At 34.9% G+C, this 18330-nt stretch overlaps 1 protein-coding gene across 2 annotated transcripts in view; it reads right to left on the bottom strand.

Annotated features, from left to right (window-relative positions):
- Nucleotides 1-4012: 4012 nt before the first annotated feature.
- The window catches only part of Ifrd1 (interferon related developmental regulator 1), a 44562-nt gene continuing 30244 nt past the window's right edge, over nucleotides 4013-18330 (bottom strand). For both annotated transcript variants that reach the window (XM_058576071.1, XM_046435371.2), the window contains 8 exons: nucleotides 17404-17561; nucleotides 15744-15794; nucleotides 15482-15660; nucleotides 15287-15395; nucleotides 11215-11349; nucleotides 7454-7582; nucleotides 6991-7086; nucleotides 4013-4796 (listed from right to left, as the gene is read on the bottom strand). In XM_058576071.1, coding sequence (XP_058432054.1) covers nucleotides 4707-4796; nucleotides 6991-7086; nucleotides 7454-7582; nucleotides 11215-11349; nucleotides 15287-15395; nucleotides 15482-15660; nucleotides 15744-15794; nucleotides 17404-17561 — 947 coding nt within the window. In that variant the 3' untranslated portion in view covers nucleotides 4013-4706. The remainder of the gene's footprint in view (nucleotides 4797-6990; nucleotides 7087-7453; nucleotides 7583-11214; nucleotides 11350-15286; nucleotides 15396-15481; nucleotides 15661-15743; nucleotides 15795-17403; nucleotides 17562-18330) is intronic.

The raw sequence follows: 18330 nt of genomic DNA, 5'->3' as shown, positions 1-18330 counted from the left end.
GAAGCTGCTCGTCTATTGGAGGCCAGGAAGTTAAGAAGACAAGAAAGCGCCAGGATACCAATATCCCCTTCCAGTGCACACCCGAACAACCCAACTTCCTTCTACCACCTCCCAATCCTACCATAAGCTAGAGATCAAGCCTTTAACACATGGGCTGATGGGAGACACTCAAGATCCAAACTATAGCAGCAGATGACTCTAGGACTTCTAAGTAGCTACAAAATTGAGTGGAAAGACTACATTGCAATAGACCCACTGCAGGTGAAGGAAATGTCTCAACCTCATCTCCTTTTCAAAGGCTTTCTTCTGAGTTTTGTATATTCTCCTTTCTCAAGAATGTCAGTCTTTCACTTGTATGGTGACTTCACAAGCATGCCAAGGAGCTTTTGCCCTTTGGCATACATAAAAGATATTACAGTAAGGTTTGAGGGCACAGGTATGAACTATTCCAGTCTATTAAAGGTTTCACTGTAAACAGATCTGTAGTCCTTTATAGTCCTACTTGCCAACTAGACGGACATATCTTTGGAACTTTTTGCACATCATTTAGAAAATGTGTGCTCTCCAAAGCTCCCTTTACACCTAATTTCCATAGGGACCTCATTCTGCTGTCGGGGAAAGATCATTTTCTCAGGCCTCATCTCTACCCAAGAACAAACTTATTGACGAAGAGTATGGAATTAGTAACAGTTTTCTCCAAAATCCAATTACACATTTAAAAACTGATAAATTCCTCTAATAAAAATGCTATTATTTTGCCATGCCTAGATTTATAAAGCCTACCAACTACTAATGTCATAAGTCACCTATCTTTTGAAGAAACAGAAGTATCTGCCTTGTTTTTCCTCTCTCTTATAACCTTATAATCTCAAGTATTAGTCCCTGTCAGAAACAAGGAATATGGATATTAAAAACCTTTTTTTTTTTTTTTTGGTACTGGAGAATGAATTCAGACTTGCATATGCTAGGCAAGGCCTCTACCACTGAACCAAGCCTTTTTTAAAATTTTTGAGATAGGATTTTCAAACTAAGTTGCCCAGGCTGACCCCTCACACTTTAGATCCTCCTGCCTCAGCTTCCTGAGTAGCTGGGATTATAGGTGTGCACCACTGCACCCAATTCAAGACTAAGAAATTTAATAGTCAAATGATATATGCATTGTTAAATGGCAGAGATAAAATATGAATCCAAACATCACATTAATGTCTGAATTCAACTGTACATCAATGAGGGTGAGGAGACTGGCTTTAGACTAGATTACCAGAAACCAATTGAGGAACAAAGCAAGAGATGCTATATCTTAAGAATCTGTTATGTACCTGAATAATTCTCATATGTCATTTAATCTGGGGATATTTTCAAGTACTTCTTGCTTACTCTTTCAAATACTATTCTCAGAGTATCTAGATTAAATTCCCAGGAAATTAAGTAAATGCCATCAGACTTGAGTCATAGATGTTGATTCAAAATTAATTCTTGAGCCTCAAAATAGGGCAGGAACCATATCAAATTCCTTTCAAACCAGCAAGATTAACCAAATCTCAAGCAATGAATGACTGGCATATCACAACAGCATTTTATTACTTTCAAGAAATTTATGCATTCTATAAGAGTTCCCAGTAATCCTTGCCTTGCAAATTACCCATCAGATTCATTAAAAAGTCCACCCATCTATGTAAATTCAACATTTCAGGCTAACTCATCTTTCTTCCTCCCAAAGCCCCAGAAGTAAGGCAGAATATTAAGAAAAATAACACAACCACAAATGGAAAATAGGAGGCAACAATACTGAAGGGATTCAACAAATGTTCTGAACATAAAAAGAAGAGTGGAACCTGACTTAGAACTATCATTGATTAGTGAGCTGAATGACCCTCAGAATTCAGGCAGGCTTATAACCTGGAGGCAAGAATGCAGCATGGTGCAAAATTCCAGCAAGTAATGATAACCAAAATAAAATGTAAGAAGATTGGAAAATTGTGGTTAATGAAATGTTCCAAAAAAAAAAAAAATCAGAATAAGATTAAGAGTCATCTCAGGAGCTCATGGAACACAGAAAATAGGAAGGGAAGGGAGAGAGGAAAAATAATTATCTTCCAGATTGTCAAGCCCACCAAAGCACTTTTTAGAACCCCACAAAGCAATTTTAAAAGCAAAAGACAAAACAAAAATCACAGCAAATCTGAAAATTTTGCTAACTAGAAAACAATCCTTTTAAAATTCTTGAGTACAATTATTTGTCAATCAATCTTTTTTAAATTCTGAACTTGATTTTTGATGTATAATTTCATACACTGAGCATATTATTTCATAAACATTAAGCCACAAAATAATTAATCCCATATGTATTCCTTTCCAAGACACTCATTAAGGAAGTACTCTACTGTAACAAGTTAACTAAAATGAAGACATGAAGTCCAGAAAATATGGGATCCAACTTGAGAAAAACAAATCCCCAGGATAGTGAAGTTTCAGGAAAACAATTATGCATTAAGATGAAAGAAAATAAGTCTCCACTGAATGAAGTAAAAAATGAAGGACTTTAACAAATTTATTTAGATCTGGAAAGAACTGATGATGTACATAAAGTAAAATAACAGTATTAATCCAGGACAAAATGGTGTATTAGAATGAAAATGTAAGCACAGTAAATTAGTTCATATAATCACAGTAATGCAAACAGTGACATTTGAAGAGTAAGAAGACAAAAGAATTATCTTCCCTGTCACAATAGGAAGTTGACAAATGTCTAAAATAATAGTTATAGAAGCATGTTACTTAGAAACATGAAACCAAAGTGCTAAAAAATTAAAAAATAAAAAACACACAAAAAACCCTGAAAGCTAAACTGCTAAATCTCTTCTGGGATGAGAAAAGATGGAATGGGGGGTGGAGTGAGGCTGGGAGAGAGTGTCCTTATAAGCCTTTAGGTATTATCAAACCATGTGTGTAAATAAAAATCCAATAATATTTAAAAATATTATATAAACATGAAACAGAAAATGTAGGGAAAAACCCCTATTATTTGAAGTCTCTTCCATGATTCTAGCCTACTTGGAATATAAAGAAGTAACAATAAACAGACCTAAGTTTTAGATTCCAATCTGCTTCCTACTGTGCTGTATCAGAGGGATGGAATTCCATAAGTGACACCATAGCCAGCCAATGATTTTCAATTAGTAGGTACATCACACCTTCCAGGAGTTGTTGGGTGCCGCAGTCTGGCTGGGCACAATTCAGGAGCCACTTGTCAAAAGAAACGAACTTTATTTTTAGAACACACACACCACACCACATAGCTCCTCAGGAAAAACCCTGAGAGCCCAATGGCCACCACCAGCTTCCCACAAGCCACTCAACCTCCCCCACTCCTCCTGCTCTTGAGGCCAATTGGCTGGGTCGCGTGGGTGGAGCCAAAAAAGTCCCCCAATGAGCAGCTCCGTGGTCTGAAAGGGCAGGGAAACAGCCCAAAGAGCATCACCGAAGAGGAGCCAATCAGCTAGATGTTGCTGGGGCCGCTGTGAGCCAATCATCAGCTGGCAGCTGGAAGTTTGCTGGGGCCCCTTTGGCTGTGGCTCTCAACAGTTGGGGATGTGGGAGGGAAAAACACTATTTTGGAAAAAAAATCTGAAATGATTTTGACATTTCTTTCTACAATGTACACAATTCCCATCCCTCACTGTTTCTACAGCAAGAAAAATCAAAGGAACGGGTATATGGATTCTAAACTGCATCTGTTGCTTAAGCTATATGATTTTAACAATTAAATTTTAATGCATTGTCAATAGTATTCAAGTTTTCATAAAATAAAACATCTCATCATAACGACAACCTAATAATAATATTCTCAGTAGTTTTAATCCCAATTAACAATGCTGCAGGTTTTTTACATAGTAATATTTTCAAATACAGAAATAAAACTTTGTCTCACTCCCTTCCTACCTGGCTTGAGTAACTTGAACTCTGTGCCTCAAAGCTGTAAGTAATGTTTCTGTTAGTAAAAAAGAAGCGCTTTCAGTGAGCAAACATCTTTATTTATTTCAAAATAAAAATAACAAGGTTTCATACAGCAAAATAGTGTTACTGCTCTCAGAGGTTATTTCTGACATAGGCTAATTAATACACCATGAATCCCAAACAGCTGAAATGAATGGCCTGTAAGTGCAGCATTTGTAAAGTCTCATGGTATAATACCTTTAGTTGATCCCAGTGACAAAATGAAAATTAAAAAGCTACAATTCATTTAAAATTCAAACCACAGCAGCTTTTCCAGAGGAACTAGCTCCCAAAAATTGTATCAGAAACTTATATTTAAGAGATTAAGTTAAGAACTTGTAGGTACACACCATTATAATCAGTCAGTATTTTTGACAACAGTATGACATTAAATCTTGTCTAACTTTTTGTATCTTGAAATGAAGTGAAATACCATCCTTTTGCTCTTTTCATGAATAGAATGTGACCAAACATTATGAACACTTTATTCATGTTTACTGATGATATTTACAGAGAATATTCAATAACCAGAAATCATCATTTACAATACTATACATTAAATTATGAGGAATATAACCCACCCTTACTATAAAAACTTTCTAAGTTGACCCAAGATAAAAATGGTCTCTAAAGTTCATGTACATTAGAAATAGCTAAAAATTAAAAAAAAAAAAGAAAAAATTAGAAAATATTTGGCAAGCGCTAGAAATCTAGAAGAATTCTCCAACATCTGTTCTCTTATCTCGACATTTGCTTCGTGCTTTTGTTCGAGCTTTGAAAGCTGCAGAATTGTATAAATGCTGAAATGAAGAACAGGAAAATACATGTGAATCAATAAAACTTAATAAAATATTCTTAAAGATGGGGGGAAAGGGCAAATCATAAAGGAAAGAAATGAACTAATCTGACCCTATTAATATTTTAAATGTTTACAAACAAGAAGAGTAAATGAAAAAATTAACAATTCATGGCTACTCCATATTTAGAAAATTATTAACCAACTTTGTAAACTACCAAGTAAATTCCAATCAAAAAAGAAAACAATGGCATCAATTAGTCTGATCAAGAAAAAGATGAATCATGTCTAATGTGAAGAAGTCCTACCCACTTGTCAATTAATAAGGAAAGAAAGTGTCATTTTAATACCTATTAAATTAACAAATTTTTAAAATTATAAAACCCAAAGCTGTCAAATCTGTGTGGTATAGCTGCATGCCTTCATTCACTACTGAAGAAATTTAAAATGACAGGATATCTTTGGAAAATAATTTGGCAAAACACATCAAAAAGTCACAATCTGACCTTTTATTTCCATGTAGGAAATTTACTTGAAGAAATTAATTATTTATTTTAAAGTATGTGTAATGTTTAATATTTACTAGAAAGTTTTAAACTATCCAATAATCACATCTCAATTAAATATAAAAGTTCAATAAAATATTGAACGCTTCACGTACCCACTAAGATAAACAGATTAAATATAAAAGTTCAATAAAAATATCAAAGATGTACCCAACTAAGATGGCTATAATAAAAATTTTAAACAAACAATAACAAGTGTTGATGAGGAATGGAGAAAATGGAATATTTAAACTCTACTGGCACAAATGTAAAAATGATGCAGCAACTACAGAAAATAGTCTAGTGGTTTCTGAAACAATTCAATATACAATGACCATATGACCCAGCAATTCCACTCTTATTTATATAACCCTCCAACATCAAAAAGAAAACAAAAAGCTCTATGTGAATATTTATAACAGCTCTATTCACAAAGACTGAAAGGGGTTAAAAACCTAAATAAACTGATAAATGGAAAAGCAAACCAAGGCATATCCATATAATAGAATATTATTCAACCAAAAAAAGGGAGTGAAATTTTTTTTTTGGTACTAGCATTGAACCCAGGGGTGCTTAACTACTGAGCCACATCCCCAAGACTTTTTTTACATTTCATTTAGAGGCAGGGTCTTGCTAAGTGTCTTAGGGCCTCACTAAATTGCTGAGGGTGGCTTTGAACTGATGATCCTCCTGCCTCAGCCTCCCAAGCTATTGAGATTATAGGTGTGCCACCACCACGCCAGGCATAAAATTCTGATACATGCCACAATATGGATGAACTTTGACAACATTATGTCAAGTGAAAACAGTCAGACACAAAACATCATGTTGTATCCTTCCATGAATATGAAAAATCCAGATCAGGTAATTGCAGAGACAGGACAGATTAGAGCTTGCCAGTGTCTAAGGGAAAAGCCAGATATGGAATGGCTGGCTGCCTACAGGTAAAAGGTTTTCTTTTGAGGTCTTGGAAATGTTTAAATGTGACTGAATTGCACACTTAAAACAATCTACATTGATTTAAACAAACAAACAAACAACAACAAAAAGAACAAATACAATTAAAAGATTTTTGAAATGTTAAAAGTGAGTGAGTGGGAGGTGTGGTGGGGATGCCTATAAACCCGGCAACTCGGGAGGCTGAAGCAAGAGGATCCAAAGTTCCAGGACAGCATCAGCACCTTCGCAGGGCCTATGCAACTTAGTGAGACCCTGTCTCAAAATAAAAAATAAAAACGGCTGAGGATGTAGCTCAATGGTAAACTGTCCCTGTGTTTAAAAAAAAAAAAAAAAGTGAAAATAACACGAGTCACTATTTGATGGTACAAACTCCCAAGCAGTTTTCTTCTTTTGTAAAATGAATCTAGTACCAAGTAAGCTATTACTTTATACAAAGGAAATATGTGTAAATACTCATTTCTATGTTATGGTAGTAGGATTATGGGTAAAAAAATTTTATTCAAAACCCCCTACACTCTAAATGCAATAAAGCTTCCACACTTTTAGTACAGTTATTATGTGTAGAACATTATGAAAAACTAAAATTTCCATTTAGCAGTAGACACAGTTCTACTGTCATCAGGCAGAATCAAATCTTTAGATTCAGTTTTCTTTGGTGTATTTAATTCTATTAAAAACAAAAACAAAACATACCCTTTCAAAACGAGAAATCTTCATTGTTTTAAGTGTTGCAGCATCAAGCAGCACTGGGGGTCCAAGTTCAAATACATTGCGAAGGAATTCATTTGACTTGTATAAGAAAAAGAGATAAGGCTCAATATTAAATATCACAACTCTTTCACTACTAAACAAATCTGATTAATAGAAGTTATGTGGGACCTATACTTTTTTTGTTTCTCAATAAAAAGGTAAATTATTTTCCAATGCCTTGAATCCAAGAGATCTAAGTGAAGCTATTTGCTTTCATAAAAAGTTATCAATAACATTCTGGATTTATACAAAAATTGTTTCAGATGTATTCCATTTTACTTTCAAAAGTAAATTTACTTTTTTCTAACACGTGAAAGCTTTCTGGATACTCAATTAACTTCAAAGTGATCTACATTCAAAGCAGCTCCCTAATTTATAAGTAAATATGTAGAAAGGTATCACTCACCTGTAAGTGGTATTGCATTCCTGATCCAAGAACCTCCTTAAAGGTGTCATAGGTGTGTTTCTTGACCCAGCTATCAATATACATGCGTTCAGGACCAAATTTAACAGTTTCTGTTGGAAAATCCCGTTCCTAGCCAAAAGAAGAGGCAAATCATCACCAGCACTAAAAATGGCCCAAAGACATTATATAAACACAATTTCTAAACAGACAAGATACATGCTGAGATACTTGAGCAATATTTTAAACTGATACTTTCATATCTGAGATGTGGACAGACAAGAATTACTATCCTGGGTTAGGGTACAGAATTTGTCTAACTATGTAGATTTAAAGATACAACTGAGTTAGAATAAATATGAATGACAAAACTGTACTGTGGAGAACACTTAAAATAATTTTGAAAGAACTCAATAAACTAGGAAAAAAGCCCTAGACAACTCAGTAAGACCATGTCTCTAAATAAAATATAAAAAAGGGCTGGGGATGTGGCTAAGTGGTTAAGTGCCCTTGGGTTCAATTCCTGGTACTGAAAAAGAAAAAAGGAAAAAAAAAAAAAAAAAGAAAGAAACTAGAAAAGAGATCAAATGTTTGTAATGGGTCCAAGAGAAGGGAAGAAGGCTGTTGAGTAATCTGAAAGACAAAAATGGCACAAGGCAAGTGGTGAACTGATGAGCAGAAGGGATCTAGGGAAAGAAGAAAAGATTAGGGTGGAAAGACCAAGCAAAAGGAGATCGAACAACCAGGAGGCTCCAATAGGTCTCAAACTAAGTTTATTAAGAAAACCAAAGGTAGCACCTGAGTGAGGTTAAGATTTCAGAAATGGAACTATTTTGCCAGGAGACCATTTCTGAGAGCCATGATGATATGGACCAAGAGAAATGGAAACAAAGTCAATGGAACAAATATAAGATAGGGCTTTCCTGATGGATAATGTCACCCAGAAAGGCAACAGAACTTGGTAGAAGAAAACTGGCTACTTAATTTTTTAAAGAGCTGTGAATATTTAAGAATAACCAGAAATAGATCATCTGACTATCACAGGGAAAGGAAAGAGAAGGTGATGAAACCTGAGATCAACTACCCACCCTACAGCTACCCAGGCCCTCCCTCCTCTCTCAGTAGACACAGAATACAATGTAGTAGAAAATAATGTGACTACTACACATGGACATACCATTCACTACCTTGCAATTTCTGATTTAACCTCCTCGAGTCTGCTCCTTTGCCCGCAAAAAGAGGCTACCTATACCTATACCATGTGAGAGTTGCTAGAGGGACAAGAGAAAACATGTCTGTAAGGCACATACAAGACTCTGGTTTAGCAATAACTGAAAAAAAAAAAAAAAAAAAGTCACCTTCTATTTCAGAAAACACTGAGACACCAGCGAAGAACTCTTATTTCCCATCCACCCAACCTCTATAAATTCAGCTGCATCCTTATCTATTCCTCTCTCCATCCTAAATGTAACAGACCCCACACCTTTGCTCCTTAATTCAAGGTGAATCCCAATCTTTCTCTTATATTTTCAAATTTTCTCTATAACAAACTCTACAATCCAGCACTATAGCTATCAACTCTCTTCCTTTTTCTACTGCTTATGCATTTTAAAAGAACAGCTGGGATAGATATATTGTCTCCACTTATTCACTCCCCATTTACTTTTTTTTTTTAAATCCCCAGAACTGGGGATTAAACCCAGGAGTGCTTTACCACTGAGCTGCTACATCCCAGTCCTTTTCATTTAATTACTTATTAAATTTTAAGACAGGGCCTTGTTAACTTGCTGAGGCTGGCCTCAAACTTGCAATCCTCTCACCTCAGTCTCCCAAATTACTGCGATTACAGGCATGCACTACTGCACCCAGCTCTCCATTCACTTCTAATTCACTTCAATCTGGCTTTTCTTCCACCACTCTACTGAAGCTGCACTTATAAAAGGTCATCAATGGCCAATTGACAGATCTATTTGAAACATTCACTCTCTCACTTGACATTTGGCCCTGCTGAAAAAGCAAAGCACAGTGTGTTTAAATTTTGGCTTTGCTACTTATGGTTCTTAATTCCCTTTTCCCTAAAAAGGAGATAGCTGTATTGCTTAAGAGTGAAACTAATAATGAAACTAAAATAATAAAACCATATGACAAAGTACCTAATATGCTTACAGATTTAAGGAATACATGAGCTTCAAGAAAGGTTTTTGGATAAAAAGAAATGGTGTGGCGGCCACTATTGCAAGATGCTTAATTCTCCTCTATGGCAGTTCAGCAGCCTTTATTTGAAAGATCCATCAAGGAAGCAGGATCCTTTAGAAAAAACTAGATTCCAATGGAGGGGCAGGTGAGGATGGGGACGTAACACTTAGCAAGGAGGTTTGACAGGTAGATTGAAGGTACACTGAATGATAGCTACACTTGAAGCAGAAGCTAGAATAACAGGAAGCTCAATGCAAGAACAAAGGGGCTCAAATTCTTAGATGAAGAAGAAAGGTTAGGTAAGGCCTAGAAGGGTAGATAGACTAGAGGATGAGAATGGCTTCAAATTTTAGCAGAGCTGAGGAGTAGAGACAAGAGACTTGATAATGCTAGTGTATAAACTGAGATTTCAGAATAACAGGTGCTGAGTGCTATAGTGGCCTAAGCTGATCAATAAGATGCCTGGCTGTCAACCCCTTACAATTGATTACTTAGAGGGCATGCATCAAGACAGAAAATATGAAATCAAGTCTAATCCAGAAAATCTAGGACACATCTTCATCTTATCTTTGAAGGTTACAGTATCACACACCCAAAAAAATCTAAATATAGAAGTAGTTTATAGTTATTTCTAAAATGATTTGTATAATTTAAGGCCACTGCCACACTATAATAAAATCAATTTCAATTCTTAGCACTGATGTCTGCTCTATTTAGGATTTTATTTTTGTCTTTAGATTATAAAATCCAGAGTAAATATAACTACTAGGATGCAGTTACAGTCACCATAACAGAAGTATTTAGATCCCAGAGGATCTAATTTATATCCTAGGTTATACTTTATAAAAGGTGGATCAAAACGAAGTAGGATACATAGGAGAATCACAGTAACACATCAAAACTAGATCTGGTACATTTATTCTCCAAAAAAACCCTGCCCTAACCATATAACAATAATCTGAGAAATCTACTCTTTAAACACTAGAAACATTTCTTATCTGGCCAACCAAAAATATTATCAGACTTTTGTTCTCTATAGTGAGACTGCCCTTATCCTACAGCTTGTTTTAATCATGCACTCTAATCCCTACAAGTTTCTACATCTATTTATTGGCAACATACATAGAAGCAAATTAGGACTACAGAAGAAATTAAGCATCATATACTTTTAAGTGGTCTTGGTAAGATGCTGGGTTTTGTTATTTCAGGTTTTAGTACCTACCCTTGCTACAGAGATCAAAAGATCTTTGCTTTCAATTTTGGTGGTCCTAGGAGATAAACCCTGGGTCTTCCATATCCTAGGCAAGTGCTCTAACCACTGAGCTACACCTCCAGCCCTATTTTTTTTTAAATCTAAAAATACCTTTATATAGCAGCATTAAATTTGCCTCTATAAGGGAAAAAAAAAAAAATTCTTCACCTACTTATTAAAAACCTGCCTGGTCTTATATGCGGAAATTTTGAATGAATAACAAATTCAATCAACAAAATGATTCAATTGTAGAGTTTAGCCTGAAACAATTTAATTTCAAAGTAAATACCTATTACAAAGCATTTAAGAGGCCTACCTCTACTGCCCTCAGGACATCTCTGAAAACAGACCGCTGCTTTCTCTTGTCCACTTTGGCCCGGTGTTTATTTCCATCTGTAGCCAAAGCTCTAAGCATCTGTGTCAAAGACTCCATGTCTTCATAAAAAAAGTCCTGAAAAAGCAAAGCAATTTCATTTTACTTGTTTCTGTTTTTTAATTTTTACAAAGTTTCTTCTAGAGTTAACAAAAAATAGCCTACCTTTGAAAAACATCTAGTTATACAGAACACAAAAATGTAAGGGGTTTAAAGATTTTGGTGCCCAGACACATTTATATTATCATGCAAAATTTTAATCCAAAAATGCTAATTACCACAAAAGAGTTAATGGTCCCCTTCCAAATGTATCCAGATGCATTCATAAACACTAACTGTGCTCCCACTAATATAAGACATTACTGAGACTTTAAAATGTTCAGTGAAACACTTTTACACTAGTAGAGCTTCTCCTCTTTGGCAACCCAACCCCAAATCACTCATTTCAGGGAAATACAATTATTCTTATTCCAAAGGTACAAGCTACTGGTACTGGTAATGCTTCCCCCCTCCCCCCAATATCTTTTTAGTTGTAGATGGACACAATACCTTTATTTTATTTGTTTACTCTTATGTGGTGCCAGGGAACAAACCCAGTACCTCACGCATGCTAGGTAAGCACTCTACCGCTGAGCCACAATCCTGGCCCAATAGTAATGCTTTTTAAACTTCTTAATTTCTAAGCAATGAAGCATTCATATCAGGTACACAATTCAAGTGATTAAATTATTTAAGGCAAGAAGATACTTTGATCTCAGGGGAAACTACTAAGTACATTATTTGCTATTACCTAAAACTGATTAAGAATTTCCTGGTAAACCTGCTAATATATTCTAAGAAGTCTCTTTATTTGGTGCTTTTTTCTCAATTCCCTAACTCCATTTATGTGAGTGGGGGTGGGGGTGTACAAAGGATCAAACTCAAGGGCTCACACATACTAGGCAAGCCCTCTACTCGAGTTGTATCCTCTGCCCTCCCAACTCCATTTTACAACCACATTAAAAACTAAGACACAATCACGGTGCACACACCTCTAATCCCAGCAACTGAGAATGTTGAGGCAGGAGGATCACAAGTTGGAGGCTAGTCTCAACTACTTAGTGAGCAGAAGTATGAAAGATTTGAAAAATCTATAAAGATGAATAAAAATCTAAGCAAATTCTATACATCATCTTAATTAATTCTAAGAACTAAGAACCACTGCCAGTGACTCTCAACTAGATATGCTTTTGACTCCCAAAGGACATTTGGCTATTTGGAGACATTTTTAGTTGTCACAACTGGGGGAAAAGAGTGCTACTGGCATCTAGAGTACAGAGGCCAGGGATGTTGCTAAATATCTTACAATGCACAAGTCAGCCCCAAACACAAAAGTATCCAACACACACACCAAACAACAAAAACCTATTTTAGATGATGAATCACTGAGTTCAATAAAATACCAAAAGATGGAAAAGAAATGTGTACAATTTTAGGAAAAAAAAAGTCTTCATAAAGTGCTTGGAAATCTGTGTATGTATGTATATATGTAGGTAATGTTACATTTTCCCTTCCTTTGTGTGTGTGTATATATACATATACATGTAACTATATACGTATACATATATGTACCTCACACAGTAATTATTACACAGCAAGGTCAAAAGTCCTGGACTAGAATTTCAAATATACTACCCACTACACTAAGTTTTAAGAATTATAAATCTCTTTTATCATCTATCTGTCAAAAGAGATTATCCACACTCCCACACATTGGTTATGGATTAAATAAGATAATAAAAATAAATTGTCAGTAAATTCTGAAGCATTAACTATTATATCAGAATTCTACATTTAGAGGAATGTACATGGAACTTGTATTTTTCTAAAAACCTGTGAAACATCTGGATGAGGCAGTTTAATCATATGTAAAGCATGTATTTTGCATTAAGTTTGAATCACAAGCATGCACCACTTACAACCTTGGGCATATTCATACTAGCCATCTGTGCTTCAAGTTCCTCTTACGTAAAATGCAAGGAATTAATACTATCCACATTTCATAGGTATTTAATAAAGATTAAATAAAATATTAAAAGTATATAAAACAGCACATAAACATACATTAATCCCTAATGGCTTTCAACATTATAAGATATAGCCTATTCAATCTAACATAATATAAATACAACAAAGTAGGTGGCTGAAGATTATTATTTGTTACCTAAATAACAGCACAGCAAAATTAAATGATTTCAAAAGTTAAGTAGAATAAGGACAAGCTCTTTACCACAGAGTTACATTCCCTTGGATTAATTCATTTTCAATCATCCTGTAACTACCACCTCTACATATAAAAATAATGGCAGACTGGTTCTGTTTGTAACAGCTCATTTTTGCCCTTGGACAAGGATTTAAGTCATATAAACACATTTGGATGAGTTCTCCTGGCTATCTATTATTAAGTCAAAGATTAAGATATACAGTGGTAATATTACATTTACACAAATTTAAACAAATTGAACATGTATAATTTAAATTCCATTACAACTTTCCTTTTAAGATGCATTTACAAGGTGAACATAAAAAATTAACATTTCTAGCCAGCAAAGGAATGTAAGATTAAAAATTGGGACATCTGGGTGTCTGTGCTTTGAGGTTAAGAAACCATTAACTAGCTCAATAAAATTAAATTGATGACTAAATTTGAGGCCAAGTTTTTACATAAGGAGAATCATTAACATTAACTTACTTCTCCTTCCTATCTCCTACCCTTCAAAGAAAAGTGGGACTACAGAAAAATTATGAGTAGACATTTTTAACATACAGGCCTAGAATGGAATGCAAAGGACTAAATAAACATGGCATAGAATCCAGAACAATATATCAATTGTATTTGAAATAGTCACTGTTACAAAATTGCAGGAAAAAAAATGCAGTTTGGAAATGACCGATTTACTCCTCAGATTTTAAAAAGCATCTAGTAAAAGTAACTGAAAGTTAGAAATAGTATCTTCTATTTAGTTACCAATTTCCCATAAATATATGCATTTCCTTACTGGAGCCTTATGTTTACTATCCTTATGAGGATAAATAAATATCTATGGACTTGATGTACAGGCAGTAAAAGCTGGTCCTCTACCTTACTTTGTTATTTATTTTTCTTTAATGTGGTACTAGGGACTGAACTCAGGGGCATGAATCATCCCCAGTTTCTTTTTTTAATTTTAAGACATGGTCTTGCCAAGGCTGACCTCAAACCTGTGATCCTCCTGCTTCAGTCTCCTGGCCACTGCACCCAGCTGGCATACAACAGCACGTTATCTGAACCACGTATCTAAGAAAAAATTCCCCTTCCTGTAGTTAAGATCTGATGCATTCCTTTCTTCAGCAATCCTTAGACTAGAGATTACAAACTAGAGTCCAGTTTGCCTGAGACAATGGGTTTCCTGGAACACAGGGCTTTCAATGCTAAACCCAAAAAGATTCCAAGCAAACTGGGATAGCTTATCAAACTAAAACAAACTCAATTACCTCTGAGAGCCAAGCCATGGTAACTAATATCCATGAGTAGAAAATGGATAGTGAAGGCACATGTACCACTCTAAAAAGGCAATGTTAAATGACAATGATTAAAGTCATCTCATCCCAAACCTCTGTTAATCTAATACTTCACTCATTTGATATTTATTATAAAGCATCACATGATTAAGTTACCTTAATATGTTAGGTATTGGAGAAATCCAAACATCTCCATTAAAATTACACAAGTTTCTTAGTGAATACATCATCTCCCTATACTTCAATTTAATAGATATTAAAATTCAAGTGTAATGAACTATACTCAAATATTGCTCTACCAAACTCCTATTGGTTTATGCTCTCAGAAATATCATCAGTGCTAAGAAGCAGCATAATCACAAGGTTCTCACTAAGAGATCCTGTAAATTTATCATCCAGTTCTTAATTGTGATGGTAATGTTGGAATAACAATCCTTGTGGCACAAGCTTTTTCCTCTGCCAATTAGGTACTTACACTCTCCATTCCTCTGGCCAATTCAAAAAGAAGTGCCAAAGATTCGCCAGCAGCTATTCTCATGTTTACATCATCACAAGAAAGGAGGCTTGGAAGTTTATGGAAATGCCTAAAAAATAGTTAGTCATTACAATGTGAATGCGACAGTTATGTCGACTAAATGTTTTTACAAAATATGAAACTAAAAACACATACATCTCCAGCTTTTTCTTTACTTCATTGATTGGGCATATGGTCAGTAATAATGTCCATGCCAGAAGTGAGCTGATATGAAGCACTGTGTTTGGGGTGCTGCAAATAACATTACTGTCTTTCTCCTTGAGATAGGACTTGGTGAAGATATTTTCCAAACATTCCAGAGTTGAATACAGCTCCTAATGAATAAGAATATGACATAAAGTAACCATCATAAATTAGAAATAATCATATATAACTGAAGTCAAAGTTTTCTACTTACAGTAATATCATCTGTGGCAATAAAACTGCAAACACCAAAGCAAGATGCACACTGAAATAAAAAAAAAAAAAGAAAACATAGAGATCAATGCTTAGCTTTCTTATTAATTCTACATGCACTTTTGTAATTCAGTATGAAAATTTTCTCAACTACCTGACTACGACATCCTAAGGACAATATATGCACGAAGCAGGGAAGAAGAAAAGAATATTAGACCAAGAGTCAAAGGAAGTGCACTTTAGTTCATGCTCCGCTACGAAACTCCATACAACTTTAGGAAAGTGATTGTTTCTCTTGGTTCTTTTATTAATTCATAAAATTGAAGGGTGACGAATGTATTAATTAAAAAAAAAATTAGATGTTGATGAACCTTTATTTTATTCATTTATTTATATGCGATACTGAGAATCAAACCCAGTGCCTCACACATGCTAAGCAAGCACTCTACCACTGAGCCACAACCCCAGGCCCTAATTTCTAAATCCACTCTAGCCTCACAGTCTATGATTTAACTTATGCGAGTGAAGCATTTGAAGGGGTGAACTAACTATTCCCATTGTTTCCTTACTGTATGCAATATAGGTGTCTAGCAGATCATTTCAACCTTTAACTTTAACTTAAAGACGGAGCTGAAACTTGGACATTTGCAATCAACAAGGACCTTTTGTATTAAGACTGTTACTGGTTTTTTACATTTTTAAAACCACCTAGATTCACTTGTTTTGTTTTTTTTTGGTAGTTGTAGATGGACAGATGCCATTTATTTATTTATTTTTATGTAGTTCTAAGGCTCGAACCCAGTGCCTCATACTTGCCAAGCAAGTGCTCTGCCTCCGAGCACTTCATTGGTTTTTATAAAGACTCCACTATGAAAACTTGTAGAACAAACCTACTTCCAAGAAATAAGCACTCAGGAGTAGAAATCTCATAAAACTTAAATAATTTCCAAATTATTAAAAAGTATCAAACAATTAAGCTGGGTGTGGTGGCACATGTCTATAATTCCAGCGGCTCAGGAAGCTGAGATAGGAGGATCACAAGTTCAAAGCTAACCTCAGCAAAAGTAAGGCACACTAAGCAACTCAATGAGACCCTGTCTCCAAATTAAAAAAATACAAAAATTGGGCTGGAGATGTGACTCAGTGGTCTAGTGCCCCTGAGTTCAATCCCCGGTTCCACCCTCCCCAAGAAAGTATCCAAACAATTAGAAAATCAAAGCTTTCTCAAACTTCAAAACAGATAAATATTTCACAGGCCAGAGATTGCTATGCCTACCCATATTCATCTTTATCAAAAGAACTTACTTAGGACATAGCAATCAGAAAGAAAAAAAATAACATTATTAGTAATAAAAAATAACTACCCAATTAAAGAGTCCAGATCATTTCTTTAAGTGCCAATCAAAATTATTCTATAATAACCCTAAATAACGCAATATAATATTTATCTGTATTATGATCTTCAATTTCAAAGATGTAGGAATTTGTTTTATATCGAATGCTCTTCAAAGTGTCAGAAAATTAAAGAAAACAACCATCATACCGAGTTTGTGTTCACTAAAATGGACAAATGAGAATAAAACATTAACAAAAATCTACTGTTTATGTCTGGGCATCAAGCCTAGATAGATCTGTAAACTTATTAAAAATCTTATACTTACAGCTTGCCTAGCCTGGATACTAGCTGTCCTGTCACAAATTATTTTCTTTAGGACTGGTCCAAGAGTTTTTAAAATCTCTTCACTTTCAATTCCAGGGCCTAACTGAATACAAAGAACAGAAGCAAGCGCTGCAGCTGCCCGCTGCTCGTCGCTCTTCCCTACAAAAGAAGCCAAAATACAACCATAACTAATTATTTTCAACAGACTAACTTATTAAGATAGTAAGTCCCAAATTTTTTCAAATACAAAATGGCATCTACCATTTATGAAACCCTTCCTATACTTCGGGCTTTGACATAAGGCATAAACTCAGTGAGGCCACAGTGGTGAATCTTAAGAAACAGACCTCACTCAAATCCTAGACCAGCCAGTAACTATTCAAATGATCTTTACTTAGTTATAGATGATTTTCCTCATCTGTAAAATGAAGATAAGTAACGCCGTTAAGGGAGTACTACATTGGTTCAACAAAATAACATGTTTCATGTCAATTTCTGCCTTCTAACTCCATAAGATATTCATAATGAACCTTGTTCAAGCAACCCTTGAATTAATCTCCTAAGCATTTCACATATACAGCCCAAGAGGTAATCCTTCAAGATTTCCCTTCAAAATTTTTTTTGAATGAATAAGGGATTAAAAATAGAAACCACATTCATATATAAACGATTTTTTTTTTTTTGGAGAATCATATGCACAAAAAGGTGTAAGGCAATAGAAATCTATTACGTTGCAAATTAAAAATCTATATGTGCAGGCCTCAATGGAATTTTTAAACTCACCTAGTCCAACTACCATTACGAGACAGTTTTAATGCAAAGTATATTTTTAAAAGTCACTACGTACACTGGATGCTGTGGCACATATGCTCAGTTCAATCCTTAGGGCCATACATGCAAAAAAAAAAAGCTACTGTGTTATCTCAAA

This window comes from Marmota monax, unplaced genomic scaffold (assembly GCF_021218885.2).
Source record: "Marmota monax isolate L192 unplaced genomic scaffold, Marmota_monax_Labrador192_F-V1.1 WCK01_AAM20220418_F8-fsc00139, whole genome shotgun sequence".
Taxonomy (NCBI): domain Eukaryota; kingdom Metazoa; phylum Chordata; class Mammalia; order Rodentia; family Sciuridae; genus Marmota; species Marmota monax.
The sequence above is the reverse complement of the archived record's forward strand: the minus strand, read 5'-3'. Positions and strand labels throughout refer to the sequence as shown.